Raw genomic sequence first — 27,857 nt, forward strand, 5'->3', positions numbered from 1 at the left:
GCGCGAGGGCGGGACAACCTGTCAATCATATGAGATCAACAACCCAACGAGCCAATCAATTCCCGATGTACAACGTCCCGCCCTACATTTTTTCTTGTTCTAAAAGCCGTTTAATTTGAATATACATACATCACAATAGATAAAAAAAAAGACTATAATATACTTTAAATATTATTGTTATTTAGTAATTATTATAATATCATAGACTAAACGTTCGAATATATTTCTCAATATATTTTATGCCATTCAAATTATACAGAGACAACAGTGCACGTATTTTCCTACGCGTTGACAAAAACGTCAACGTTTTGATCGTTTGACATTATAATTATGACGTCTATTTTGGTTTTGACCGTGAAAGAGACCGGAAGTCCGGAACAAAAATCTCTTTTGTTATTGGACTCTGATTGGACCTGTGAAAGGAGGCCGGTCCCTGTTTAGAAAACTGTAACGCCATTGGTTAAGGATGCAAAAACCCAACTCTACCGGGCAGTGATTTGCCAGTGACTTTGGCGGGAGGAGGAGATATGTGTGATTTGAAATTTGAAAAGCAGTTAGTGAGGTTCGTTGTTATAGTCGCGCGTGTTGGTAGTGGGTTAGTTCAGGCGCCCAGTCACAACTTTAATCTAGATACTTTGAGGAATCATCAGTAATTGAGTAGGGCTAGTGATTTGACAGCAGTAGAAGACAAATCTGTTTAGATTGCAGTTAAATTCGTACCGTTTCGTTCTAGAGGTAAACAGTGAAAATGGCAGGAACAGAAGGACCCCTGAAGGTAAATTAATTTATCCTTATGCTATGATGTCTATGACGTATTCATATGTAACGTTATTAAAAAAAAAAAAAAAAGATAAAAAGAATAAGTTACTTGAAATTATCGATGAGCGGCCTGTAAATCTGCACGATACAGTTTCATATGGTCTTTTTGTTCAAGTACCGTTACGTTAACGTTACTCATCAAACTTTTTTTTTTTACTCCAGTAAAGTTATAACGTTACACGACTGTCATCATATGGGTCGTGCTTTGCTAGAGTTTAGCTGTTATGTTTTTTTTTTCACTACATTAGCGAGCGTTTTGTTTTTCCTTGGGTTGCACATTACTTGTTCTGTATTTTAGGATAAATTTCTGCATTGTGTTTTATATTGACTCGTTAGATGAGTCGAATTCATTAAAACGGATGCCTGACGAGTAACTTTAGACCCTTACAAGAACGTTACCATAGTAATTACAGTTTCCGCTAACGTTACATTAAGTTAACGTACTGTTGTTACAGTAAACTGTTAACCTGGTGCTGGCTATCCTAGTCACCCAAAAGGTAAAAAAAAGAAACTAAAATATCCCTTCACTACCCTCCCCCCTTTTTTCTCTAGCTGGTGGTCTCCCATGCCTGTTAGCTTTGAGGCTAATTACTCCTTAATGCTGGCCAGAAACTTTCTGAAGATGTTTGAGGTGCATCTTAAACTTTACAGCCATTCTCCTTTGACTAGTAAATGGTCCACAAAATTAATAACACTGTTTGTACTCTACCCAATTTTTTGTTCAAATTACTTTCTGGAATAAGTCCCTCATTCCTTAACCTTTGTATTATGTTCAGAATTTGGTATTTTGGTATGATTTTTATGTAGTATTGACACTAAATTGACATTAAATGCAATTCACCAAAAATCACACTATTTAAAAAAAGAAGAAAAAAAGGTAATGTCTTTTAACATCTAAACCGCTCATTTTTTTATAGTATTGTACTTAACTGGGTTCATAAGTTGAATTTTATAAATAATATTATACCCCTTTTTGAACTTAAAAAAGTGTGGAAAACATTTCTTCTGTGTGCCTTCCTGAAGATCATGGGTTCGATTCTCATTACTGAACTTGAATGAACTGATGATAATTTACACCTGCAATGTAAATTTCTTCCAAGAAGAGCATCTGCCAAATGCATACATGTAAATACCCAGTCAGGGTAGTTGAGAAACATAAAAATACATCAAAAATGTTTTATTTCAACTCTGTGCAACTGCCTTTAACAATGAAATGTATTATGCTCATAATCGTAATAGAAATTTTGTATGCACGTTCCACAGTTTCAACACTTTGCAGGCGTTTTCATGACCGTAAATGAGAAGGTCACAAAATTTCAAGAATACCATCCACTCAAGTATTTCCGTCAATTCAAAAATCAAAATGGGTCAGATGAACCTGCAACATAATGTAAAGCAAAAAATTACTGGACCGTTTGCTGTGATGTAACCTATTGTCTTTTGCCCCACATCCTGTATATCTCATACATATATTCTAATACAACTTTCTTCTGTCAATCTTACCATGCATCATAGTTGCTGTAACTTTTTGTGTGTGTCTTTTAGAGTTTGTTTGAGAATAAGGCACTCAGTAAGCCCAAGAAAGATGAGAAGCGGCTGTCTGTGGAGCGGATCTATCAGAAGAAGACCCAGCTGGAGCATATCCTGCTCCGGCCTGACACCTACATTGGCTCTGTGGAGCCTGTCACTCAGGTAGGGACCATCCATTTGTGCTGAGAGGTCATAATGTTTATCTGGGCCACCTGCACCTATTGTTTATGAATGGCGCCAAAGACTATAGAATAACATAAGACGTGTCACTCGTATTGTTTTGAATGGGAGAAAGTGTAATGCGCAATATGGCGGAATAAGTCCCGCCTTCAAAATAAGAGCCAATCGCCGACTGGTAAAGTCATGGCGTCACTGCAGCGGGCGTTGGAAGCAATGGTTTCTATAGAAACAGTCAGACACGCGCCTCCGAAATGAGGCACAAGAGACACGCATTTAGGTCTGCGCATGCGCATTAGCTTGATCCAGCCTAAAAATACAGTTTTGTTTTTTGTCATGATTCGAGCGTTTTGAAAAAAATTTGAGACAGTTGTTGTCAGAATTTATTGGTGATTTTCAAATATGAAATTTAATCAAAAGCTTGGCAAACTTAGCTTTGGAGAATTTGATGTTTCCCCATTCAAAGAGATGGGAGCTGCATGGATGCCCAGGATGCCTGAGAGGCATTTCAAAGATGGCCGCCGAGTGAAATGACTTGTCTTAAAGGGACTTTGATAGCACATACTGCCCCATGATGTTTCATTAATATAAAAAAAAAAAAAAAAAATTGTTCTACTCTTGTGGTCTCTTACTTTACTTAAGCAAGAAGTCTTGCTAAGCGGTACTGTAAAAGTCATGTGTATATTAATCAAATTAAAACACTGAATCTGCTTAATCTGTGAAGACCAGCTCATATTTCCTAAATCAGACTTTCAACACATTTCATTCATTTTTATTTTAAGGTTTTTTTTTTTTGTTTTGTTTTTTTATCTTTGACCATTCATCTACTCTTTATAAAGAGTTATCCTTAAAATGTTATCCTGTGATGATGCTAAGGTGTTTTTTTTTTATTTATTTATTTATTTATTTTTATAAAAAGTTTATAGATGGAAATGTCATTGACCCAACATTTCTTCACTTTCTCTTTTTTGTTTAGCAAATGTGGGTGTTTGATGAGGATGCGGGGATGAACTGCAGAGACATCACATATGTTCCAGGACTCTACAAGATCTTTGATGAGATTCTGGGTGAGTTTTGTCTTTTGGTATAGTGAATGTCAAGTAGTCTGCAGCTAGCCGTTTTTACTAATGTACTAGTCTTACTAGAACGATTAATCGAGTATTCTAGAGGTCATTGTTATGATTAATAGCTTTTATTATACAATTGAGTTTTTATTGTATTAGCTATGTGCTAAGATTAAAGACAAGATGGAACTATCTTTGAACATAATGACCTTTGCTTAAAAAATAATCGAAACCGAAATTCAGAACCACTAACCGATGTAATTTTCCCATGTCTGTTTTGTTTTTTTAATCCGGTTAATACTTACCCCTTAAAAACATACTACTGCGTGTGTAGCCACGTGACTCTGCCCCATCCAGTCAATGCCATGGAAGCAACACGGAGGTGAATGCAGAGTCAACACACAGAAACGATGCAGTTGTGTCAGTTGTATGTGTTTTACAGTTTGGACATTCAAGCGATTAGACGATCGGATGTGTATTATATCAACAGAAACAAAATAATCGTTCATTAATCATAATCGAGGTAACATGTTCAATTAATTAAGGTTTTGATTTTAGGCCATAATCATCCAGCCCTAGTACCTAATAAAGTAGTAGTGAATCCTTCATATCTCCAAAAAGTCTTTAGTTTTATTATATTTATAAAAGATAAATGCGCTGTACCGAGTCTTTCCGAAAACAGCCGAGCGCCTGGAGGCATGCTGTGTGAGCAGAGCTAAAGAGTGACAAGCACGTACAGCTTTTGCATAGCGATCGCAATGGTCAGCTAAACAAATGTATTTAAATGCACGCAATACACCATCGCATTATCCATGGTTAACTTTTGAATCACTGTAATGAATATAGCATATAGTGAATGATGAATAATGAATTTATGAATTCACTACGTTCCTGTTTACATTAGAGCTGCAACTAACGATTATTTTTTCCGATTAGTCGACTAATCTAACTATTATTTTTATACATTTTTTTTATTATTAATTTAGTGTTCTTTTTTGATTAGCTAATGAATCCTTTGGATAACTTTACAAAAAAAAAAAGTACAACTTCTAATATAATATTTCAGCTTTTATTAATTTTTTTTTTTTTTCAACTGACTGACTTCTCATGTGATTGAGCTTCTACATCTTTTGACCTCCTAACCGAACTCCTTTCCACAAACTGATCGTAGAAATAAAAACAGTATAAATATACTTCATATACTTCAATGAGCGCGAGACATCACTTCCGTTGTCAAAGCGCGATCAGACCTCACTAGCCGGAAGCTGAACGAAGTTGGACATAGTGGTGTATTAGAGGTAAAAAAAATTATATAAATACTGTTCGGTTTCTCGCACAAACCGATCGTTTCGTGTCTTAGGACATCAATGTGCCGTCACGAGCCGCAGGGTTTAATTTGGATTTGTCTATGGAAGTTTTTTCAACTCTTATTGTTCAAGTTCCCAATCACTGCTATTATTTGACTGACAGACGGCAGCTGTTGCAGTTAAAAATCATAATTTGCGTTCGACTGAAGAAAAAGTAATCTACATCTTGGATGCCCTGGGGGTAAGCAGATAAACATCAAATTTTCATTTTTGGGTGAACTATCCCTTTAACTTTCCCTCATAACCAAAAACACACTTCTTTGGTGACATTGTTGATTTCGTGGTCTAAAAACAAAGTGACACATCTGTCCAGTGCAGCGCTGCGGACGACTTCCATAAAGCCGAACAAAACGCGTTGATGGGCATGTTCTTGCTCTCTCGCTCTGGTCGATGTGTGTGTGCGCTCTTCCGGGAGAAGTGCCCGTACAAGGAATTCCGCACTTTATTATGTAATACTAACCATACTCAGAAAAAAAAAAGTCTGAATCTGAAGAGTATTTTTGGCACAGAAATACTGTTATACATCCAACTTTCTTTTTCTTTTTTTACTTTGGCCATGTTTAGCATGAGAATCCAACTCTTTAACACTGTAAATAAGTCAGAATGCATGAAATAGCATTAGTTTCCCTTTAAAGAGAAGAAAAATCAGCCATTTTATTAAATGTTAAATTAGGTATGCTCTCAAGTATAGGGCTGGGAATTGAAAATCTATTCCAATTCTGGAATCGGATACTTAAGGTCAAGAATCAGATACTTGTTATAAAATTAAAATTTCCTCTTGTCGATATCTATCTAGCCTATATTGGCATCAAAACTAGGAATCGATGAGCAGAATCGTAATCTCTAAAATTCAAACGATGCCAAGCCCTACTCGAGTACATATTTTCTTTTTATATATTATATAGGAACAAAATACACAAAACACAAATTACATGCAAGACTCTGACAGCATTTTTAGTATACTTTTTTTTTCTTTTTTTTTCTTGTAGTACATAGGCTTCCCTTTTTGAATTAAGTTTAAGAAATTTGAGTTTTAAATTTTGTTAAAGGGATAGTTCATCCAAAAATGAGAATTGTCATTTTCTTGCCCTCATGTCATTTCAAACTTGTAAGACTTTTGTCACACAAACGTTTTTATTGGAACCTGACTGATATCTGTCTCTCCGTTGAAAGTCAATGCAAACAAAACTTTAACAATCATAAAAACATGCTAACATTAATCCATATGAATCAAGCACTTCAAGTCTTCTGAAGAGACACTCACTTTATGTAATAAACAGATTTAATTGAGGTTTTTATTCAAGCAAATCAAATATTGTAAAAGCGAGCACGTTTGAACGTTGACTCAGTTTTAGCCTTATAAAGAAGAAATGCTCCGATGACTACTTCTTGAGTGTAATATTCTTTGTTTCATAGTGAATGCTGCTGATAACAAACAGAGGGACAAGGCTATGAACTGCATCAAGGTCAACATTGACCCGTGAGTACTGCTCATACTCTGGTTGTTCAGTGGTGTAGATCGAGAGGATGGCTAAGTGATTTGTGTCTGTGTGTGCAGAGAGAATAACTCCATCAGTGTGTGGAACAACGGGAAGGGTATTCCTGTGGTCGAGCACAAAGTGGAAAAGGTGTATGTTCCTGCCCTGATCTTCGGCCAGCTCTTGACCTCCAGTAACTATGATGATGACGAGAAGAAGGTCACAGGTGAGGTTACACTGGAAGTGATTGGATTAATTTCAAAGCTCTAGACTTAATGGAGATGTGTAATCATTTGTATTGTCATCAGGTGGCCGTAATGGATATGGTGCGAAGCTATGTAATATCTTCAGCATTAAGTTTACTGTAGAGACCGCCTGCCGAGAGTCTAAACATTGTTTCAAACAGGTAAGCCTGATACCTGACTACTCAAAGCATGTTGAATTCTCACAAATGTTTTTTATAACCTATGTTTTATTTATATATAGATCATTTTTTTGATGATTGAATATTATATCTATTTATTAATAATACAAGTATACACTATTGTTTTGAATATTTGAATTATTAATCCAAAACAATACGAGGTATGGTATGCTTATTTGTATTATGATCATTGATCTATAACAAACAACTGATTTGCTTATAACATGACACCCCCATGCTGCCATATTGGGATTCCCACACATCCTATTGAACAAATAGGAAATCATCTGATTGCAATAGTGAACATTTCCTAACGAGTCAGGATTTTATATCTGAACAGGGCTTTTCCTGCATTGAAAATATTTTGGCAGCTGCCAAATTGAATCTTTGTGCTGCCAAAGATTTATTTGATCATCTAATATAACTATACCTAACGTTCTGCAATACCGGTATCCGCTGATAGCTGGCTGCTTTAAAATGCCCCTGTGAGTGTTTGAAAGTGCTCAGTGAAGAGCATGAAAGGTTTCTATTTGCGTGTTTTTGCAGAATTTTGAGCTTTGTAGCCATTCACAGACATATCTGTTAAACGGGTGAACTAGGGACGTTAATTGACGATAGATTAATTGTCGGTTATATATTTAATTGATAAAACGTATTGACCGTCACTTAAGCAGGTTCATGCAGGAGCATGCTGCTCAACCGTGAAACATGTAAAGCAGACATGAGTAAAAAATTAAGCGAGCGCACTGGAGTTATGTTTAGTACGTTTAAAGCTCGAGTTACACCTTTGTGACTATAATTTTCCCTGACAGCAACATAGTGTCGGCCCAGATCCGGCCCACATCAGGTCTGCATGTAATCCACATGTACCAGATGTGGGCCGGATCTGGGCCAAACTATGTTGCTGTCTGGGTTGCGTGTACATTCGCAGCCTTTTGTCGGGCCGGGTCGGGCCGATATTTCCCGCCACCATCCTCGGGTCGGATCGGGCCCTTGATAAAGTACGTCAAGTGTCATGCGTAGCTTCTCGTCCACTTGCACTCGCAGTCTCGCACGCGTGACGCATCACACCTGCTGTGCATGCTATACTATTCAGTAGCTTAAGTGCAACATGGAGCTTGAAGAAGCAAAGAAAAAAAATTAAAACAGGAGAATTAACTTTGATTAAGTTTGGAGGAAAATCAGAGGTATGGAAACATTTTAAACTAGTCATGGGGAGTGACAACATATGTGTTGGCTTTGTCTCCTGCTTTAAATGCAGCAGGCTGCTCGCCTATGACAACAAAAAAATGGGGGGCTTCTGAATAAACAAACAACGCACAGCCCACATATTAAAAATGGTTGGGTTTAAATTGGGCTCGGGCTCATAATTACGGTGAACGTGTCGGGCCGGGCCGGGCTCGGACACAACGGGCTCGGGTAGGTTCGGGCTTGATTTGTTGGGCCCGATCTAAGCTCTATTTCTTTGCATGTATTTTGGATTTATTGTCAGTACTTGGCTCCCATGTTCACATGGGAAGGATATTTTGTACTGGGTGTGTGGATGACAGTGTTTGTCCACCACCACTGAAGACCATTTTTGACCCAGGAAAAACTGTTTCTATATTTTATGTCCTGCATAAAATAACCATAAACATTAGATGTTCACAGTAACATTTTCTATACCTATATCCTTAAAACTAATCTCAAACTTTTCTAACCAGGTTATTTCAGGTCAAGGTATCTGCATTTAGCAGTTGACACCCTCTGGTTATGGGGATATCAATATGGCAGCTCGAACACTTAAATGGCTTCACTTCCTGCTGGCAGTCAAGTGTTATTTGGAGATCAGTGATTGTCATACTTCAGCTATAATACAGCCAAATGTGACTTAATAGTGTCAACCATTGATCAAAATGTGATGTGCCTTATCTTGAAATAAAAGTGGTAAAAGTTTTAATCTTTTCCCCAAAGACATGGTTTGATAACATGGGCCGAGCAGGCGAGTCTAAGATCAAACCCTTCGATGGTGATGACTACACCTGTATCACATTCCAGCCGGACCTGGCAAAGTTTAAGATGCAGGCTTTAGATAAAGACACTGTCGCACTGCTAACTCGACGAGCATATGACATCGCTGGATCCACTAAGGGCGTCCGTGTCTTTCTCAACGGCAAGAAACTACCGGTGAGTAGATGATTGGGTTTTGCTCTTGACCCCATTAATTTTTCAGTTGTTTGTTTATATCACTGTATATGCACCATCCAACTTTAAGTTTCTTTATTTTTCAGGTGAATGGTTTCCGTAGTTACGTGGACCTGTATCTGAAGGATAAGGTGGATGAGATTGGTTCTCCCCTGACAATAGTCCATGAGAGTGTAAATGAACGCTGGGAGGTGTGTCTTACCCTTAGTGATAAAGGGTTCCAGCAAGTCAGCTTTGTTAACGGCATCGCCACGACTAAGGTAAATGTGTTCAGGTTTACAACATGGCTGTGTGGTTGGCATAAATTTTGATTTTGCTAAACTGTTTGATTTTGACAATATTTGCAATGAAACCTCATTTTTGTCCCTCCATTAAGTTTGTTTACACAAAGCTTAGATGCTTCAAATTCATAAATGTAGTAATAGTAGTAGTAATAATCTATGAAAATCTAGCAGTTTAATCCAAGCCTATTGAAGAGGTATGATTGATTGACAGATTTAATTGAGGGATTTATTCTCATTTGAACATAATGCACAACAAATGGTAATTGGATGCTCAACTGTACTTGCTTGACATAAGAACAAACCCTGTCAGTTTTAACTCTTACGGAATCTGATATGCCTATGTGACAAGATTGAAATCAAGTCACATTTATATAGTGCTTTATACAATACAGATTGTTTCAAAGCAGCTTCAGAGTAATAAACACTAAAATAGCATTATTTTAATGTTGAAAAATTAAATTATCATTCAATTTCAGCTGTGAAGCAGCTCTAAAAAGACTGTCATTCAATGTTCCATATCCACCAAGCAAAATGGTCTGTTTGAGTGCTACAAAGTTATTTAAAAGCAGTGGCCCTGTGCACATTACCAAAAGCTAGTTCTTTGCGCTGCAATGGCAATAAAATAGAAGTGTATCACGTTGATGGTATGTGACTGTTTGTGTCTGTCTGAACGGATGCATTAACAGCCATTCATTTAGATTAAAATGTTTATTTATTTATTTATATTTTTTTTTTACTGACCAATTAAAATTTGCTCTACTAAGCCCCTTCTCGTCGACTATTAGGAGGCAGCCCTAGCAGAGTCCACGGCACAAATACAACCATAACAGCACAGAGGAAAGAGATCAATGCTTTTTTTCCCCCATCCTTCCTAATCTGTCAGAGGGAGGTCCTTTCAATAAAGTGTTTTTGTGTTTCAGGGTGGCAGACACACTGACTATGTTGCAGACCAGATTGTGTCCAAATTGATTGAAGTGGTGAAAAAGAAGAACAAGGCTGGAGTGGCTGTCAAACCTTTCCAGGTACATCCAGATTATGAGCAAACCTGATAAAACTCAAAGATTATGGCTCTCTGGTTGACCTGGTTAAACTGTGTGTGCAGGTGAAGAATCACATGTGGTTGTTTGTGAACTGTCTGATTGAGAACCCCAGCTTTGACTCTCAGACCAAAGAGAACATGACCTTACAGCAGAAGAGTTTCGGTTCCACCTGCTCTCTAAGTGACAAGTTCATTAAACAGGTAAGAAATGTGACCCCTTAATCATTCATTTCGAATCGAGCCTGAACAATACTGAATGAAATCATAGGATAATAGTAGTAATAGTGCTTCATGTAATGCTCCTCTCCAGCATTTGACAATCATTGCTGCCATGATCAATAGGAAACAACAGTTGAATTTTAGTTTGTATATTGCTATACCAGCAGCACATACAGTTAAAGGTTAAACTGGTTTGCAGGTAATAGTGTTGTCAAAAGTTCAGATACTTTGATACCAAGTCCATTCTGAAGTTTTAAAAATGTAACCATACCAGCCTTTCTGTAGTACCAAGTTATCATCTCAATTCTGTCCCCACAAATAGGTGGCAGCTTTTAAACATTTCCATGCCTATTTGTGTGAGCTCCCTGAAATGGGTCTCATGATGCTATTTTAAGTTTATTTTGCTTATTGGGAGTAATAGAATAGGCTAACATGCTTTAATGTTCCAAAAAACACATTACTTTTCACATACTGTACATTATTGCAACTTCTCTAGTCCCAGTTTTCCTGAAACGCACTGATTTCTACAAAGCCCCTCCTTCCGAAAAGCTCAGTGCACTCTGACTCGCCAGCTGACACAGTGCGTTGTGATTGGCCAAACACCTCAAGCTTGTGTCTGAAATGTAACTCCCCTTACCATAATTTTTGAAGAGTGCGTGCTCTAGTAAGAACAAGCCTATGATTGAATCTGGAAATAAAGCAAAATAACTGAGAATTAGTCCTCAGATGCCATGTACGTAAATTATAAAACTAATAAAGCATTAAGTTGATCTCAAAATGATTCATTTAAAGAAGTTATTACTCCACCACCTGCTTGACATCATTCACAAACATGGCTGAACGACAGGTTTGCGACGATACGGTTTCGGGAAACAATGATTTTGGCGATGCATCGTACTATGGTAGTGAAGCAGCAAGATGCGTCCTTGTATGGGAAATGCACCCTCGGTTGAAATCGCATTCTATGAGGCACTGCAATATGACCGAAAGGGCACTTTACTATTAGCAATTATAGAGGCAGGGGCTCAAGCCAAATAACTGGCAAATGAAAAGCATTAATAGTCATTCATTTTAGTTAAGATATGGATATATAAATTATATGGGTATTTATTCTTTTACGTGTATTTGTAGACTTTAATTGGAATATTAGGTCGAGAATTTTGCCTCAAGTCATGGAAATGTGTAAATGTATAAAAAAAAAATGCAAAAGTTGTCTATTAACCCTGGCTGTGAAACTCCTGAGTGAATTGTCCTCTGTGTCTTGTCTGTAGGCTAATGGCTGTGGAATTGTGGAGAGCATTATGAACTGGGTGAAGTTTAAAGCCCAGGCTCAGCTCAATAAGAAATGCTCTGCTGTTAAACACACTAAGATTAAAGGAGTACCCAAGCTGGATGATGCCAACGATGCAGGTAACAAGTGGTTTGTTGTGCACTTACAATCCAAGGATTGTTCTGCCTGGATGTTTTCAGGATGGTTTGTTTGTTTCAGGTGGGAAGAATTCCACTAGCTGCACTCTGATCCTGACTGAAGGAGACTCAGCCAAAACTCTGGCTGTGTCGGGTCTGGGTGTGGTGGGACGTGATCGCTATGGTGTCTTTCCTCTGCGTGGTAAAATCCTCAACGTGCGAGAGGCGTCACACAAACAGGTCAATAAAAAACCTAAGGCTTTTATTTACCACTTGGGTCATTTCAGTTACAGACTCCACAAAAGAAAAGTTTTTATTTTTATAAAGATGTCTGTTAGCTTTGTCGTGTTTCCTTTTTAGATTTTTCTTGGCTACAAAGCTAATGTGAAGATTCATAGTTGTCATGTAAATCTAAGGGAATTAGTATTGATAAATAACCATAGATACCACTATTACACTTCATTTTAAGGTGTCCGTGTTAAAGTGGAATTATACATTTAAGTACTGTGTAATAAACTACATGTACTTGCTTTAGGGTTAGGATGAGTGTTTGGCATAGGGTTAATTGCATGCAATTATGATTCATTTATAGTTATTACTAAAGTAATTGCATGTAACGTGTAACAATGACACTGTAAGGTAAAGTGTTACCTATATATCCTATGGGCTGATATATAAGCCATCTGCCATATTAAAATGGTCAAAGCTGGTCTGTGAACACCCAACCCAGTTGACTGCGTCTGCAAAGTATTTATTCACTTGTATGAATATCTATATCTGCTAAAATATTTAGCAGCTTATTTTCACAATTTAGTTTCTTGTTAAATGTTAGATAATTCTATGTATGGTAAATACAAGAATATTGTTAGCTCATAAATATTAATAACCAACAAAGAACCCTACCATAGGTTTATGTTGTTCTTAGAACCATTTCCTGCTGAGCAATGTCTGAAATGTGAGTACTTGTAATGTATGTTAGCTTAATGGCTAATTAAATAGCATGTTAATTGAGAAATGTGCAATTTGCCATTTGGAGTTTCTCTTTTCCATATAATGAAAGTGAATGGTGACCACAACAAAAAGACATTCTCCTGTTCTTCACACAAGAAATAAAAATGGGTTTAGAATAATAAATTTTTCAGAAAGTGTAGGAACAGAAATTTTACATTCTATATCATTTGAGACTTCTTTTTTTGTAGATCATGGAGAATGCTGAGATCAACAACATCATAAAAATCCTGGGTCTGCAGTACAAGAAGAACTACAGTGACCCTGAATCACTCAAAAGCCTGCGCTACGGCAGGCTCATGATCATGACAGATCAGGTCAGACTCAACTACAGTGTGTCCTTTACAGGATATGGGACAGTTGTTGTTTTTGTGTGTAATGTTGTGTGATTTCTGCAGGATCAAGACGGATCTCACATTAAAGGTCTTCTCATCAACTTCATCCATCATAACTGGCCGTCACTGCTGCGCCACAACTTCCTTGAAGAGTTCATCACCCCTATCATCAAAGTAGATGCCACCTGCTCTTGTCATCAATAGTGCCTAAAAATGTTTGTTGTGAAAACATCTTGTTGACTATCGGTGTTGTTTTTTTTAGGCATCCAATAAGAAGCAGGAGCTTTCTTTCTACAGTATTCCAGAGTTCACGGAGTGGAAGGAGAAACAAAGTAACATCAAATCCTGGAAGATCAAATACTACAAAGGTTTGTCTCAAACACCTGTGGTAGTCCACTGGCAAACGTAAGCAATGTTTTTACTCAGTCTCTGTACAAGTGAAGGGGTCACAGACTGGGTCACCAGCACACTGTTTACTAGGCCTGGGTGGTATGATAACATATTGTGGCGGCAATATAAAGTGCCTGTCAATAGAGATTTTGCTATATAGTTTATTTGCGGTTCGCAAATATGTCTGTAGCACAGTACTACTTAAAGTTATTGACACTTTGGAGCAGTGGTTCTTAACCTTTTTCACTCCAAGACCCCCATGGTTGAAGAAAAAATATTTGAAGGCCACCCCTCACCTAAAAAAAAAAAAAAAAAAAAGATTATTTTCAAATATTTGAAGTTATCTTAAGACCTTCATAGGAGTCAGCTGGGGCTTCCTAGTGGGTCACGGCCCCCTCGTTGAGAACCACTGCTTTAGTGATAAAGAAACATGCATGATGATAAAGAGTTAATTGAAATAAGCCATCAATGCAGTGCTCACACTGACTATTGCACACCTGAAGCGCATGCACAGAAATCTGCCTCAGAAAAATCTGTTCTCTTTCGCGGTTTATTGTACTTGAATGGTCAAAGAGCATTACCCCAGTAGCAAGATGTTGTGACTAACCTCACGTTTAATATGTATGATTGTTACGGAAGTATGACTGGAATTACTGGCGATTTGTTTCTGCAGTTCAGAATCGGTTCATTCTTTTTGGAGATGATTACTTTGATCTTTAAAACTGCAGGCCTTTTACATTCACAAAGTGCTATATTACACTTTGCATAAAAGGTAATGAAAAGCCTAATAGGGGCACTTTAAAGAGACAGCAGCTTATACCTGCTGCCATCTGTCATTCATTTTAAATAATTCTTTCACTGAATAACTTAAAATATCAATTTATGTACTTCCAGGGTTGGATGTTTGAAATTTTGTCGATTCCTAGTTTTGACTCTAAGGTAAAAAAAAAAAAATGAAGTCAAACATTTAGAAATCAAACATGTTTTGTCTTTTTGAAAAAATCTGTTGCAGCTGAATAACATGAAGAAAAATTAGCAGCCTACAGAATGCTTAGGCCTACAAGAGGAAATGAAAAAAAATATCACAGCAAAAACTAGACTGATATAAATTTCAAACATTAAATGGTTAAAGTAAATGTTTATTATGCTGTGGTCACTTTAAGATCGAACACACAGCTTAAATACTGTTTTCTTTCACATCTGTTTACGTTCACATAAGACAAATCCGACTGTGTTCAAGAGGATTTGTTGATGTAATTTTGTGCATATTATTCCTTTCAAGCACAGGGAAACTCAAGAGAAGTCGACTACACTTCAGATGTGCGCGACTGCATAGCACGCAAAACAGTGCACGAGTTCTCTCATGTTGTATTGCACTTAAATGGTTTAAAATCACATTAAAATTCGAATACAGGAATCGTTAAGTGGAATTGAAGTGCATGTCTTGGTTCTTGGAAATTTGGTACTGGTTCTCAATGCCCAACCTTATTTACCTTATACAGTAAAGACTGCAGTATTTGTTTTAAATTTGATTATTCAATTTATGTAGTATTTCTTGCATGTTAAATCTGTTGTACCTGAAAAATAATTCATTTCTTTATTCTATTGTATTTGTCGTGTTTTTTTTTTTGTTTGTTTTTTTGTTTTTTGTAGTTTGCTTTGTTCTTATTTTTAATAACTAAAAATAAGAATTCTTAATATAAATCTTAAAATGTTATTGTAAAACAACTTATTATATATACAATTACTCATATCGTGAAATAAGATTTTGGTCATATCTCCCAATCCTAGTGTTTACAATAACATCTTAAAGTGGTTCTGAAATGTGCATGTGTACGTGGTTGTTTGTAAATATCTCACATGTAGTTTTCCATATGCGCCTCTCCAGGTTTGGGTACCAGCACATCTAAGGAGGCCAAAGAGTATTTTTCGGATATGACGAGACATCGAATCCCCTTTAAGTACTCCGGGCCAGCCGATGATGAGGCTATCACCCTGGTAAACTATTTTTCCATTGTAGTACATTGTATTTTTTGACTGAATTTACAAAAAAGTGCAGTGTCACAGTGACCTCATAAAAAGGGCTTCAAAACTAAGCTTCCTGAAGATGTTTGTTGCATTGTTTGCAGGCCTTTAGTAAGAAAATGGTAGAGGAGAGGAAGGAGTGGCTGACAAGCTTCATGATCAATAGACGTCAACGCAGAGAACACAACCTGCCTGAGGTGCCACAACCCTGAAAATCAATCTAGAGATTTGCTTTTTAGAAATAGAGATAACGTTTGTGTTCCACCAGGAAGCATCATCTTGTTTCTGCTTTTCACAGGAGTATCTGTACGGACAGGCAACTACGTCCCTCACCTACCATGACTTCATTAATAAAGAGCTTGTGCAGTTTTCCAACTCTGACAATGAGAGATCACTTCCTTGCTTAGTGGATGGTGAGAAACTGTACATTTTCCAACATTACATATGCATCACAGTCATTTCAATATTCACATAGATGCAAACTCCTCACCTTTTTGAGATCAAAATTGGTCACCTGGGATTTGCATAGGTCCAATGAGAAGGTGTTTTATATTAATTTATTATGTATTTGAGGTCTGAGATGTGGCAAACGGTATTGCTGTCTAATCAACCAATATTGTCTTAAATATCCTGCATAGCACTTCGTCTTTTATAATGTGATTTTAACCAAATGTTGATTTGGTAAAATGTTGCAACAATGTTAATTTTTTGGTAACACTTCAGAATAGGGAACATGTATTCACTATTAACTATGACTTAAGTTAAAAAACCTCCTAATTTACTGCTTATTAATAGTTAGTTAGTTAGTTAGTTAAGCTTGGGTATGGGGTAGGATTAAGAATGTAGAATAAGGTCACGAAGAATAATTGATATGTGCTTAATAATTACTAATAAACAGCCAATATTCTAGTAATATGCATGCTAATAAGCAACTAGTTAAAAGACCCTAAAATAGTGTTACCATTTTTTTTTTGGACATAATAAATAAATAAATGAGAGAAATCCCTTAAAGTAACTACAAATGAGCATGTATAGCAAATTCTGTGCGCAGCAAAAACTAATCCTAATACGTAGTAGTATTGTGATACTGTGCAGTATTAATTCATAATTCAAATCTACAAAATGGTCCAAATTAAGCCATGAATTCTACACAGCATTTACTACACATGGGCACAAGGCAACAGCACTCAAAGACTTTTGCAAATGTTTTTGCAACCATTAGTGTCCAAATTAACTTTTTAAATAGTGTAACTGCTGCAGTTACAACAAAACTTAAGGTACTACCATATTGACAATACTACAGTTTAAAAAAAGTGGCATCACCAGTATTTTAAAGATTTAGTATTGCGATACTACCGTAGCCCTAACACAGTTATGCAGCCTTTATAAGATAGATTTGTCAATGGTATCTCACTCTTTTAAAGTCGACATGAAAGCAAAATTTAACCTGTTTATTTTCTTAATCTGTTACTTGTCTTGCTGTAAGAATTGTTTGGTCTGTTTTTTTTTTTGACCATTTTAATCAATGTTATAACTTAATCTTCCTGTGATATGACTCCCTTCTGACTACTTATTCTTGTAAAGGCCCCGATACACTCACAGTGAAGTTCTTTTTCATTTTTTTTTTTTTTTTTTTTCCTTGTTCGATAAACTAACTTTGCTTTGTGAGGCATGTCATGTAGATGTTGCGACCAACCTTTAAGATGCAGGACAAGAATTTATTTTTCTATAGGTTTGAGAGAATATAGTAACTTTTGAACAGGCATGCAGAGAAGTAATTTGTGTGTGCGTGTTTCAGGGCTGAAACCAGGTCAGAGGAAAGTGATTTTCTGCTGTTTTAAGAGGAATGATAAGAGAGAGGTGAAAGTGGCCCAGTTGGCTGGATCAGTGGCTGAGATGTCAGCATACCACCATGGAGAGGTGAGGACTTATTTTGTTCCACTCGCTTGATTCATTGTGCAATCTGAATATGGAGATGAAGACTTTTTGCGTTGCGTTTGGTGTAAGACATTGCAACCATAATAAATCTGATGACACATTCAGAAGAATTGTGCTAAGAATAAAAAATGCATGATCATGTTAGATTATTGAAACATGCAAAATGTTCTGTCAAACTGATGCCATGATGTTAAGCCAGTTATGGTATTTTTTCAAATGATCCAACGGTCCACAGAATTTATATCGGTACACAATACTCCAATAGGCCCATACTCCAATAACTTGAGGACATGCTAACTTTTTTTTTTTTCTCTCCCTCTTATTTAAATGTTTTTCTCTTCCTCAGGTCTCTCTGATGATGACCATTGTGGGTCTTGCCCAGAACTTTGTGGGCAGTAATAATTTGAACCTGCTTCAGCCTCTGGGTCAGTTTGGCACACGTCTGCATGGAGGCAAAGACTCTGCCAGCCCCAGATACATCTTTACCATGCTAAGGTACACACAGAGCTTGTGAACCCAGTGAGCTGACTTGCTGTCAGCTGACTACATGGGGAGCTGCTATGTTACGCTGCATTAAAACAATTATGCAAAATATGGCGGCTTTTTTTTTTTTTTTTTTTTAAGCATTCCTATTTAATCTGTACATTTTGTCACATAATTGCCATTGAATATATGATTTATTGGTAATAATGCTAACAAATTAATTGCATTACTAGTAAAGTAAATATCTTTTCTCAGTCCGCTTGCTCGTCTACTGTTCCCTGCTGTGGATGATAACCTGTTGAAGTATAACTACGATGACAATTTGCGAGTGGAGCCAGAGTGGTACATTCCTATCATCCCTCTGGTGCTGGCTAATGGAGGTGAGGGCATTGGCACAGGATGGGCCAGCCGCATCCCCAATTATGATCTGCGAGAGATCATCAACAATATTCACCGCCTGCTCAATGGAGAAGAGCCACTTCCCATGGTAAAAATAAAATTAACGTCTTACTACCATAAATATATAGTGATTTTAATAATCCATATTGTGTTCCAAATCAGCATTGATTAACATTACACTCCTCTTATGCCCACTCCTATTACGTATAGCTGCCCAGCTATAAGGGGTTCAAGGGCACCATTGATGAACTGGCGAAGAATCAGTATGTTAATAATGGAGAGGTGGCCATCATTGACTCCACCACCATTGAGATTACTGAGCTGCCAATTAAAACCTGGACACAGGTATGTGAAGTCTGTTCTTGTACTTGCTTTAGGACTGGCTGTATGCATTAAAGCTATTTCAGATCTTATACATGCTTCCTCACAGGACTCAAACGTTGTATACCCTCGTTTGTTATGTGACAAGTAGGGGTGGGCAATATTCAGGTTGACACACTGGTAAAAATTTGACAACTGATAAACTTTGGGTTATCGTGTCACTGTTACACTCACATAATGGTGCAGAGTTGCGTTGTCATGAAGGTGTATAATTTTCATGTTTTAAAGGGACAGTTCACCCAAAAATTTGAATTTGATGTTTATCAGCTTACCCCCAGCGCATCCAAGATGTAGGTGACACAAATGATTTTTAGCTCCAACTGTTGCAGTCTGTCAGCCAAATAATGCATGTTGATGGGAACTCCATAAGAGTAAAAACAAAAAAAATGACGACAAATCCAAAGACACGAAACGATCAGTTTGTGTGAGAAACCGAATAGTATTTATATCTCTTTTTTTTTTTTTTTTTTTTTTATAGCCTTAATAACAGCGCTTTTAATGTCTCTGATGTATGCCACGCAAGTCTGGTGTGCGTGTGAGGTTGTCTGGGAGTTAATTGACAGCTTTTAGGTGCGTTATTGGCAGCGCACACCACCCTCTGGTTACATGAACGTGTCACCACCGCATCAGCACCGAAAACATGGGGAATATTTTTAAGACCATAATCGCACAACCTATTCAATATATTCTATAATTAAATCGAAATTTTAAATACTAATCGAATATTTGAAAATCCCTATTTCATTCATCTTCAAAACACAAATGGTCTTTCAGTGGAGGGACATTAATTTCCCAGGTTTCATTAAAATATATTGATTTGTGTTTCGAAGATGAATGAGTCTTATGGGTTTGGAACAACCTGAGGAACATAAATGACAAGGGACAAAGCAGTGTCAGCCACTGCAAATTCATGTTTCATTCAGTTTATAAAACAAATTAGCATTGCGTTTAACCTCTCAAATGTGACGTAAAGCTGGCTGATACAGAATATTGAACAGAAAATGATGCCAGTCAGTTCAGCAACTAAAATTGACAACTTTTTCTTTATAATAAATGACTAATAACACAACATCTCTCAGGCCTACAAGGAAAATGTGTTGGAGGTGATGCTGAACGGCTCGGAGAAGGTTCCTCCTCTGATCACAGACTATAAGGAGTATCATACGGACACCACAGTGCGTTTTGTCATTAAGATGACAGAAGAGCGCTTGAGAGAGGCGGAGGCAGCTGGACTACACAAAGTCTTCAAGCTACAGAACCTGCTCACCTGTAACTCCATGGTGAACAACGCACACCACATTTTACACCTCGCAATATGCATTTGTTTTTCACATAATCCTACTATAATCATCTGTCCATCTCATCCTCATGCAGGTGTTGTTTGATCATGTGGGCAGTCTGAAGAAGTATGAGTCCGTTCAGGACATCTTGAAGGATTTCTTCGAGCTCAGAATGAAGTATTACGTCCTCAGGAAAGACTGGCTGCTAGGAATGCTGGGAGCTGAAAGTGCCAGACTCTCCAACCAGGCTCGATTCATTCTGGAGAAGATCCAGGGCACTCTGGTCATTGGTGAGACGCGCTTCATTTTTGCTTTTTCTCATTGCTTTCGCATAAAATATTAACAGGCTAGAGCATTCTCACTATACTCGGATCAGTGCTGTTACCAGAATCATAGATGCAGCAATTAGTAATGTTTTGGTGCTAAACCCATTTTTGCTTCGTTCTATACACTGAACTGAAAACACATTGAAAGTGCAATATAAACCTATTCATCAACATAAAAGCCTTTTAGAACAAAAGTACAAAAAAGTAAGGCTGAATGATTTTAAATGCAATGTGCATGGGAACATGGATACTCACTGTGATATCAATGTAAAAATGGGGAAATGAGTTTGCCCAATTAAATGTCCAAAATCACATAAGAATTGATACTAATTGTGAATCACTGGATGTAATTGAAGTAAATGGAGATTCCAAGGTAACTTGATCTCATTTAACTAGCATATTAAAAACTAAAGTCTTTATTTTTAGAATTGGCCTTTAGGTCTTTGATATAATGCTTCTCATCTTATTTTTAGAAAATAAACCCAAGAAGGAGCTGATCCGCATGCTTCAGCAGATGGGCTATGACTCCGACCCTGTTAAGGCATGGAAACAGGCTCAGGAAAAGGTACACCCAATAACAGCCTCATATCAAGTGAAATGCTTTTGTTTTCTTCCTTGGTTACCTGCATCAGTATCATTTTCATTGTGTTTGGTAGGATGCTGAGGAAGACGCTGGGGAGGATGAGGAGGAGAAAGAGGAGGAGACGTCTGGACCTGATTATAACTATCTTCTCAGCATGCCCATGTGGTTCCTGACCAAAGAAAAGAAAGATGAGCTATGCAGACAAAGAGATGCTAAGGTGACTGAGTCTGTGGTGAATGGAAACAGAGCGATTTAGTGACTTAGTATAGCAGTGGAGCTTAAAAAGGTTTTCACGCTTTTGTTCTGCAGATGACCGAGTTGAACACACTCAAGATGAAGGCACCCTCTGATCTGTGGAAAGAAGATTTGGCAGCTTTTACTGAGGAGCTGGAGGTAAATGAGATATCAATTTGTTTTGCATTTGATGGATCTTTTATTTAAATTGATGCTTCTGCTTTGTGTGTAGAAAAGACACATTTGTCTTTTCATGAAAATCAGGCATTCATGTTTTCAAAATGAGTATTTCAATGTGTATCCTATCCTATTTCTGCAGTCATCAGTGTGGTTTTTTTTTTGGTTTTTTTTTTTTGTATATAGCGTGTAGAACAGAAGGAGAAGGAGGCACAGACTGTGATGCCTCAGGTGAAAGGCAAAGTGGGCAAATCAAAAGTGGTTAAGGTAAAGAACGAGACAATGCCCACCCCGCAGGGCCGCCGTGTCATCCCCCGTATCACCAGCACTATGAAGGTCCAGGCCGTTAAGAAGGAGCGAGGCAAAACTGCGAAGGTATGTCATACAAAATGGCTTTTGTTAGAATACATATCTGAACGGTCACTATCACAAATATAGTATCTCAAATCCAGTAATATTCTAATATTACAATTAAATTATTTAAATGTATAAAAATAGGGAAAAAATGTATTCCTTCGGCTTAAGGGGGGGGGGTCACACAGTTTCTGCCAGTCTCATGTTAATCTTGAGTACCTATAGAGCAGCACTTCTCAAAGTCCGGACTCCGGTCCGGATCCGGACCCGGAGGGAATTCAATCCGGACCCGCCTCAATTTCGTATTTCAACAGCAGTAACTGTGTGTAAGGGATTAAAAATCTGGATTTCTTACTTTGAAAAACGCATGTCAAAATCATTTGTTTAGTGTTTTATGTCTTTTTGGAGATGGTCCGAAATTAAAGTGTTTGAATGGGTGTGGAGCAGTGGTTCTCAGCCTGCGGCCCGTCACAAATAATGCTGCCCGTGATATGCCGACCACAATAATAATAATAAACAAAAATAAATTGTATGCTTTTTTTTGTTTTAAAATTTAAATTAAAGTGAATTAAATAAATATAAATGAACTATAATGCTTTATTTGTCATATAAAATAATTTTGGTGAGCATTTATTATTTTCAGACATCAGGCAAGGTAAGCTAATGACTCAATCACTCAGTTAACGAAACAAACACAAGTGCGCGCTTTGGAAGAATTCAAACAGTAGTTAGGCTAATTTTGTAAATTTAAGCCTCAAAATGGTCAAATTTGTTATTAAAGGAGAAAAGCTAAATGTGGAAGATAAAATGACACGACACAAGAAGTCGCAGCATCAGCAGCAAAGGTAAGAAGAATGGAAGAATCAGTTTGCTGTTAGGCCTAATGAGCGAGATGGGCAGCCTTCCTGTTTGCTCTGTAGTAAAGTACTTGACAAGCAAAACCTACAATTTCAGAAGACTGAACTGTGAATTCGATGTGTTTGTTTGATGTATTTTAAATCAGTAAAATAACCGCATCAGCGCACCCGCGGCTGGATGAGACCAACTCTGCGCGCGCTCGCGGATCCGATGCTGCGCGAGGGATTGCGACATGACAGAATGCTTGATATCGTCAGAGATTGTAATTAGCCTACAGTGCGCTCAATGTTGTTTGTAAAAAGAGCTGAGTAACATTTGCTTAAGGCGTTTATGTGATTGTTTGGTGACTATTACGATGCTGTTGAAAAGAGTCATAAAGTCATACAGAATTAAATAGCAACTTAAAGTGATACAGTTTGTGTGTTCATTGAGCATTACTGATTATTATTGTAAAGCTAATGTCAGTAAGTTAGTTTTTATTTGTTAATTATTGTGTGCAACATCTTAGTATAATAATAGTATTATCTGCTAATACCATAACATTAAATCTGATTGGTTTGCATTGGTGACGTCATATGCAAATTATATGCGGACCGTGAGACCTGCACTTGGACCATTGTGCGGACCACTGGGAAAAAAATTTGAGAACCACTGCTATAGAGTATTGCATCTTTCATATCACCGAAAAGTCTTTAGTTTTATCATATTTATAAAATATACATGCACTGTACAGAGTCTTTCCGAAAACAGCCGAGCGCCTGGAGGCCCGTTATGTGGGTGAAGCGTTTTTAGAAAGCCAGTCATGCACGAGACGATGCAAGCGGGATGGTTTTGCATGTCAGACTAGTGTGTTTACATAGAAAAGCAATGGAAAGTAACGCTTTGGAATGTAGAAGTGCGTTCTGTGTGAACAGCCCTTAGGTTTACTGACATAATTCATTAATTTAAGCATATTTTCCCACTCTGTGTATTGTTTTGAGTGGTTTACAATAAACAGACACCTATATTGATCAGCTAAACAAATGCGTTTAAACACGTACATCACATGATTACTTGATAAATTAACTATACGTTCATGTTGTTTACTTCATGTGCACTTACGCATCGATAGCCAACAACACACAGACATTGATTTGAAGCAGTTTTACTCCCCGCCTGCTGTTCCAACTCATGACCGCAAACTTTTATCACTGGGACCGCTCCATCTTTCAGCTTTAGACGATCTGCAAAACCTTGCCGAAATGCAGGGAACAAAGACACTTGCACAACTCCGTTGTGGAAAAACAATCTCCATCCACTGTTCTCTTAACGCTGGGTTCTTTGGGAAGCTGAACAGGGTTGTCTTGCCCTGACAACCAAAAACACATTTCTTTAGTGACTTTGTGAATTCCTGTGGCCTGTGCAGCGCTGCCGACGGCTTCAGTAAAGCCGAATGTGCGTTGATGGGTGTGCTCATGCACTCTCGCTCTGGTCTACGTGTACGTGTGCGCATTCTGTGAGAAGTGCTCTTACAAGTTCCAACCATAATGATGTCACACAGGCATTCCCACCCCTCCTCCTTTACCATTCAGCAGCCATTATTCAGGTCTTCAGTGTCACACGATCCTTCATAAATCATTCTAATATGCTCATTTGTCTAGGATTGTTTTACAGTGTCAGTGGTTTTTCATAACCAGACCTTTTATAAGTTTGGCTGATCCTGAGAGAATACTCAGAATACTGTGCATTTTATAGAAAGAGGCTGGTGTGGTGATGAAGATGGAGTTTGATGAGGAGGCAGACACAGCAGCGGATGGCTCTGAGACTGGACTGACTGCTAGAGTCACTAAGAAGATCAAGAAGGAGCCAGCCAAAGAAAAAAGTAAGAACACAGACATGTACTGTTTGAAACTGGAGGAAATTGTCTGTGGACTCCTGCTTGTCTGGCCCCTAGAGCTATGATCTGTCCTGTGACAGACTGGTTTAGCTCAACTAACAGTATGCAACACATGAGCTTCCACTCACCTTTGTGTGCAGCGACATTGGATGTCAGTCTTTGCCACTTTCTGCATTTTTATTTTTTATTTTATTTATTTTTTTAACTCCGCACAGACAGTGTAAGCATCTGCAACATCAAACAGAAACCCAGACTTTTATGTTTATTTAGCAGACACTATAATGGCATATGGGTGCAAATTGGGTAATTAAACTGTATCTTTATTAGGAAGACTTGAAGCATAAAGGTCCACCCCTAAATCTAATCCTCAGTGCAGTGTAAGCAGATCATACAAATTCATAGGGACTTACCCAGGTGTATGTGTTTAGTGCCATAAAATTCTGATCCTAAGGTTTCATCTTGATTCTGTGTCAGACTCCAAGTCAGGCAAGCAGACCACCCTCGCCTTTAAACCGGTCCAGAAGAAGAACCCCTGGTCTTCTGAGGAGGAAGAATCAGAGTCTGAAATGGAGTTCATCCCTGAGGATGTGGCTCCAAGGCAAAAGAGAGAACGCAGGGGTGAGGGTCTTTAAGTTTAACCAAAATATAAGAAAAAGGTGCAATTTCTATAAGGTTATAGAAGTTATCCAGTAATGAAGAGCATCCAGTTTGCAAATCATAGAAATGTCAATGTCAAAAGATGTGGGATATCTGTTAGCTAAATTTAAAAATAAATTAAATTAAGTAATTCAGAAAATATTAAAAATGAGTTTGAGAACTCAAAGCTAATAAGTCTTGCATGTCCTTGTAGCTGCAGCTGAAAAGAAGTACAGTCTGTCAAGCAGTGAGGATGAGTTTGATGACTGGACGAAGAGCAGTAAACAGAAGCGTGCTGTTGTTGACGATGAGTCTTTCAACCCTGAACCCAGTGGTGCACCTAACAGTGACATGGACTCTCCTCCTCCTGCACCTGTTGTGTAAGACTGACATGACTTGCTTTTTTTTTTTTTTTGTCTCACAATATCTTGACTGTTTTCTATTACTACTTCTAAATCTCTCATTATTTTTCCAGGAAAAAAGCACCAGCGAAAACCAGCAAACCGAAGGCGGAGAAACCAGAAACCAGCAGCAAATCCAGCTGTAAGTAATGCACAACTCTCTGCCCATCACAGATCATTTCTTTAGCTTTGTCATTTATTGTATCTGTAACATCACCTGGCAGCTGATTTGTTTGCTGTGCTTGTTAAATTAGCTCTTTCTGAGACCAGCCAAGAGCCAGCTCCTAAACCTGTGAAGAAATCAGCTGAAGGAGCCGCCAAGAAACCTGCCGCAAAAAAGACAAGTGCTGCTTCGAAGAAAAAAGCAACAGGTACTAGAATGCTGTAAACTTCTCGGAGAATGATAGAAGTTAAATACATGGTCTCGGTAATAAAATGGCATGTACTGTAATACTGAATATCAGTATAGATAATTTTAACATTAATGGCTTCATCATTGTAGACACAAAACAGCCCTCAATCCTTGATGTGCTCTCCAAGAAAAGTCCTAAAAAACCCAAAGCCACCAAGAAGCCTACTGCTGTCAAACTATCTTCCACCGACTCGGAAAGCGCAGCCCCTGCTGTAGTTGAGAAGAAACCAGCCAAGAAGAGGAAGACCGCTCTGAGCAGTGACCAATCAGACGGCTCGGATTCTGATGGTGGCAATCTCATGGCTCGCCTTAAGGGCAAAAGCACTGCTGGAAAGGTAGTTTAGCACTTTACTATTGAGCAAAATTTGCATTTTAACTTGATAAAGCCAGCTGTATTATATTTGATAAGCAAATTTCTAAGGCCTCTAAATGATAAATATAATAACTGTGGTACAAAACTTACTACATGCTTTGTCGTCTGTGTTGGTTGGTTTTTATTTTTTTTTTAATAGTAAAAGGCACTTGAATATTCTAAAAACATCCCCATTTCAGGTTGTGGCTCGCATATCTCTTTTGCTGTGAAAGTTTTACTGATTTTTGTAAAGTCAATGTAAGAGTAAACTTTGTTTTGTTGGTAATATTTTCAAGATGAAAACTTGCTTGACCAAAAAGCAACTTGATTATCAATATATAATTTTTAGAAAAATCTTGTTAAATATGATGGATCAGTCTTTTGAGGAGTATTAATTTGAAAATCTCCTTGTATTGAATTGCATTTTGTCCCCACAAGAAAAAAAAAAAACTTCAGAGCTTTGATCATAAAAATAAACATTTTAAATATCTTATCTTACTCGGACATATTGTTTGTTAAACCGTGTCTACACCAGATGTGACAAGCAAATAGAACCCACTAAAATCAGTGATGCTGTCTACACTGGATGCAACGTGACCCGACAAATCCCACGACAGTTTACTGATGGCCAGTTCCATTTCTGATGTTCTCGAAGTGCTCGTGTTACTTCTGACACAAGGAATAAATGGATTTTCAATGGTCGCATCCAGTGTAGATGGTGTTATAGTGACAGCTGAAATCAGTATGTATTTTATGTAGTCTGCTAATATCTGCTATATATATAATTCTTAACCACAGTGAAAACAAATATTCTGATTTTAAATTTGACAAATTAAAACTATTGCATGTAGCATTCAAAAACAGTGTTTATTTGTACTTTATTAACAGTTTATTTGCAAAGTATTTTCTAGTGGTTAAGAATTTATTTGAAAGCTAGCGAGTTTAATCATGATTTTCATTTCCCATTTCAGAAAGCAAAGAGCTGGGATGATGACGATAGCTTCGAGCTAGAAGAGAAGATAGTGACATCTGCAGCTCCCAGGAGCCGCGCTGCACGCACCACCAAACCTGTGACCTATGCTCTTGATTCAGAGTCTGATGACTATTAAATCTTCTGAAATAAGCCTGTATTCATTATATTCAAAAAGCGGTTAGATTTTTTTTTTTTTTTTTTGTTCTTGTTAAAAAAAAAAAAAATTTTAAAAAGAAAATAAACCTAAAAATAAGTTAGTTTTAACTTTAATACAGAAAGCCTATTTTATATTGGCTCTTTTTTTAAAGAGACCGACAGACCAACTAGCCACGTGTATTTGACCTGTGTTCTTAGTTTCTCACCTTCTTCATTGTTGCTTTTTTACATGTTGTCTTGTCTTGTAAATATTTTATATGTTCTTGTCTTTTCAAAGCTTGTAATAAA

At 37.5% G+C, this 27,857-nt stretch overlaps 1 protein-coding gene across 2 annotated transcripts; it reads left to right on the forward strand.

The window, feature by feature from the left end:
- Positions 1-553: 553 nt before the first annotated feature.
- Positions 554-27,857, forward strand: top2a (DNA topoisomerase II alpha). 2 transcript variants are annotated; one of them, XM_067368867.1, is made up of 36 exons: positions 554-775; positions 1,372-1,450; positions 2,365-2,511; positions 3,503-3,593; positions 6,374-6,437; positions 6,516-6,661; positions 6,744-6,841; positions 8,813-9,025; positions 9,130-9,303; positions 10,248-10,349; positions 10,430-10,567; positions 11,857-11,995; positions 12,075-12,232; positions 13,192-13,317; positions 13,399-13,509; positions 13,598-13,703; positions 15,614-15,723; positions 15,855-15,947; positions 16,049-16,163; positions 17,549-17,670; positions 18,035-18,183; positions 18,427-18,658; positions 18,781-18,915; positions 20,031-20,231; positions 20,326-20,521; positions 21,031-21,122; positions 21,214-21,357; positions 21,450-21,533; positions 21,738-21,926; positions 24,498-24,624; positions 25,114-25,257; positions 25,490-25,655; positions 25,751-25,818; positions 25,931-26,047; positions 26,179-26,423; positions 27,412-27,857. In XM_067368867.1, the coding sequence occupies exons 2-36, from the start codon at positions 1,385-1,387 to the stop codon at positions 27,547-27,549; spliced, it is 4,746 nt and encodes a 1,581-aa protein (XP_067224968.1). In that variant the 5' UTR covers positions 554-775; positions 1,372-1,384; the 3' UTR covers positions 27,550-27,857. The 2 variants fall into 2 exon arrangements, with proteins under 2 accessions (XP_067224968.1, XP_067224969.1); XM_067368868.1 differs by lacking the exon at positions 1,372-1,450.

This window comes from Chanodichthys erythropterus, chromosome 19, assembly GCF_024489055.1.
Source record: "Chanodichthys erythropterus isolate Z2021 chromosome 19, ASM2448905v1, whole genome shotgun sequence".
Lineage (NCBI taxonomy): Eukaryota > Metazoa > Chordata > Actinopteri > Cypriniformes > Xenocyprididae > Chanodichthys > Chanodichthys erythropterus.

Coding starts and splice junctions, on each gene's coding strand:
- top2a (XM_067368867.1), top strand. CDS start 1,385: ATGCCTGTTAGCTTTGAGGCTAATTACTCCTTAATGCTGGCCAGAAAC. Junction 6,438..6,515: donor ATCAAGGTCAACATTGACCC/GTGAGTACTGCT, acceptor CTGTGTGTGCAG/AGAGAATAACTCCATCAGTG. Junction 13,318..13,398: donor TCATGATCATGACAGATCAG/GTCAGACTCAAC, acceptor TGATTTCTGCAG/GATCAAGACGGATCTCACAT.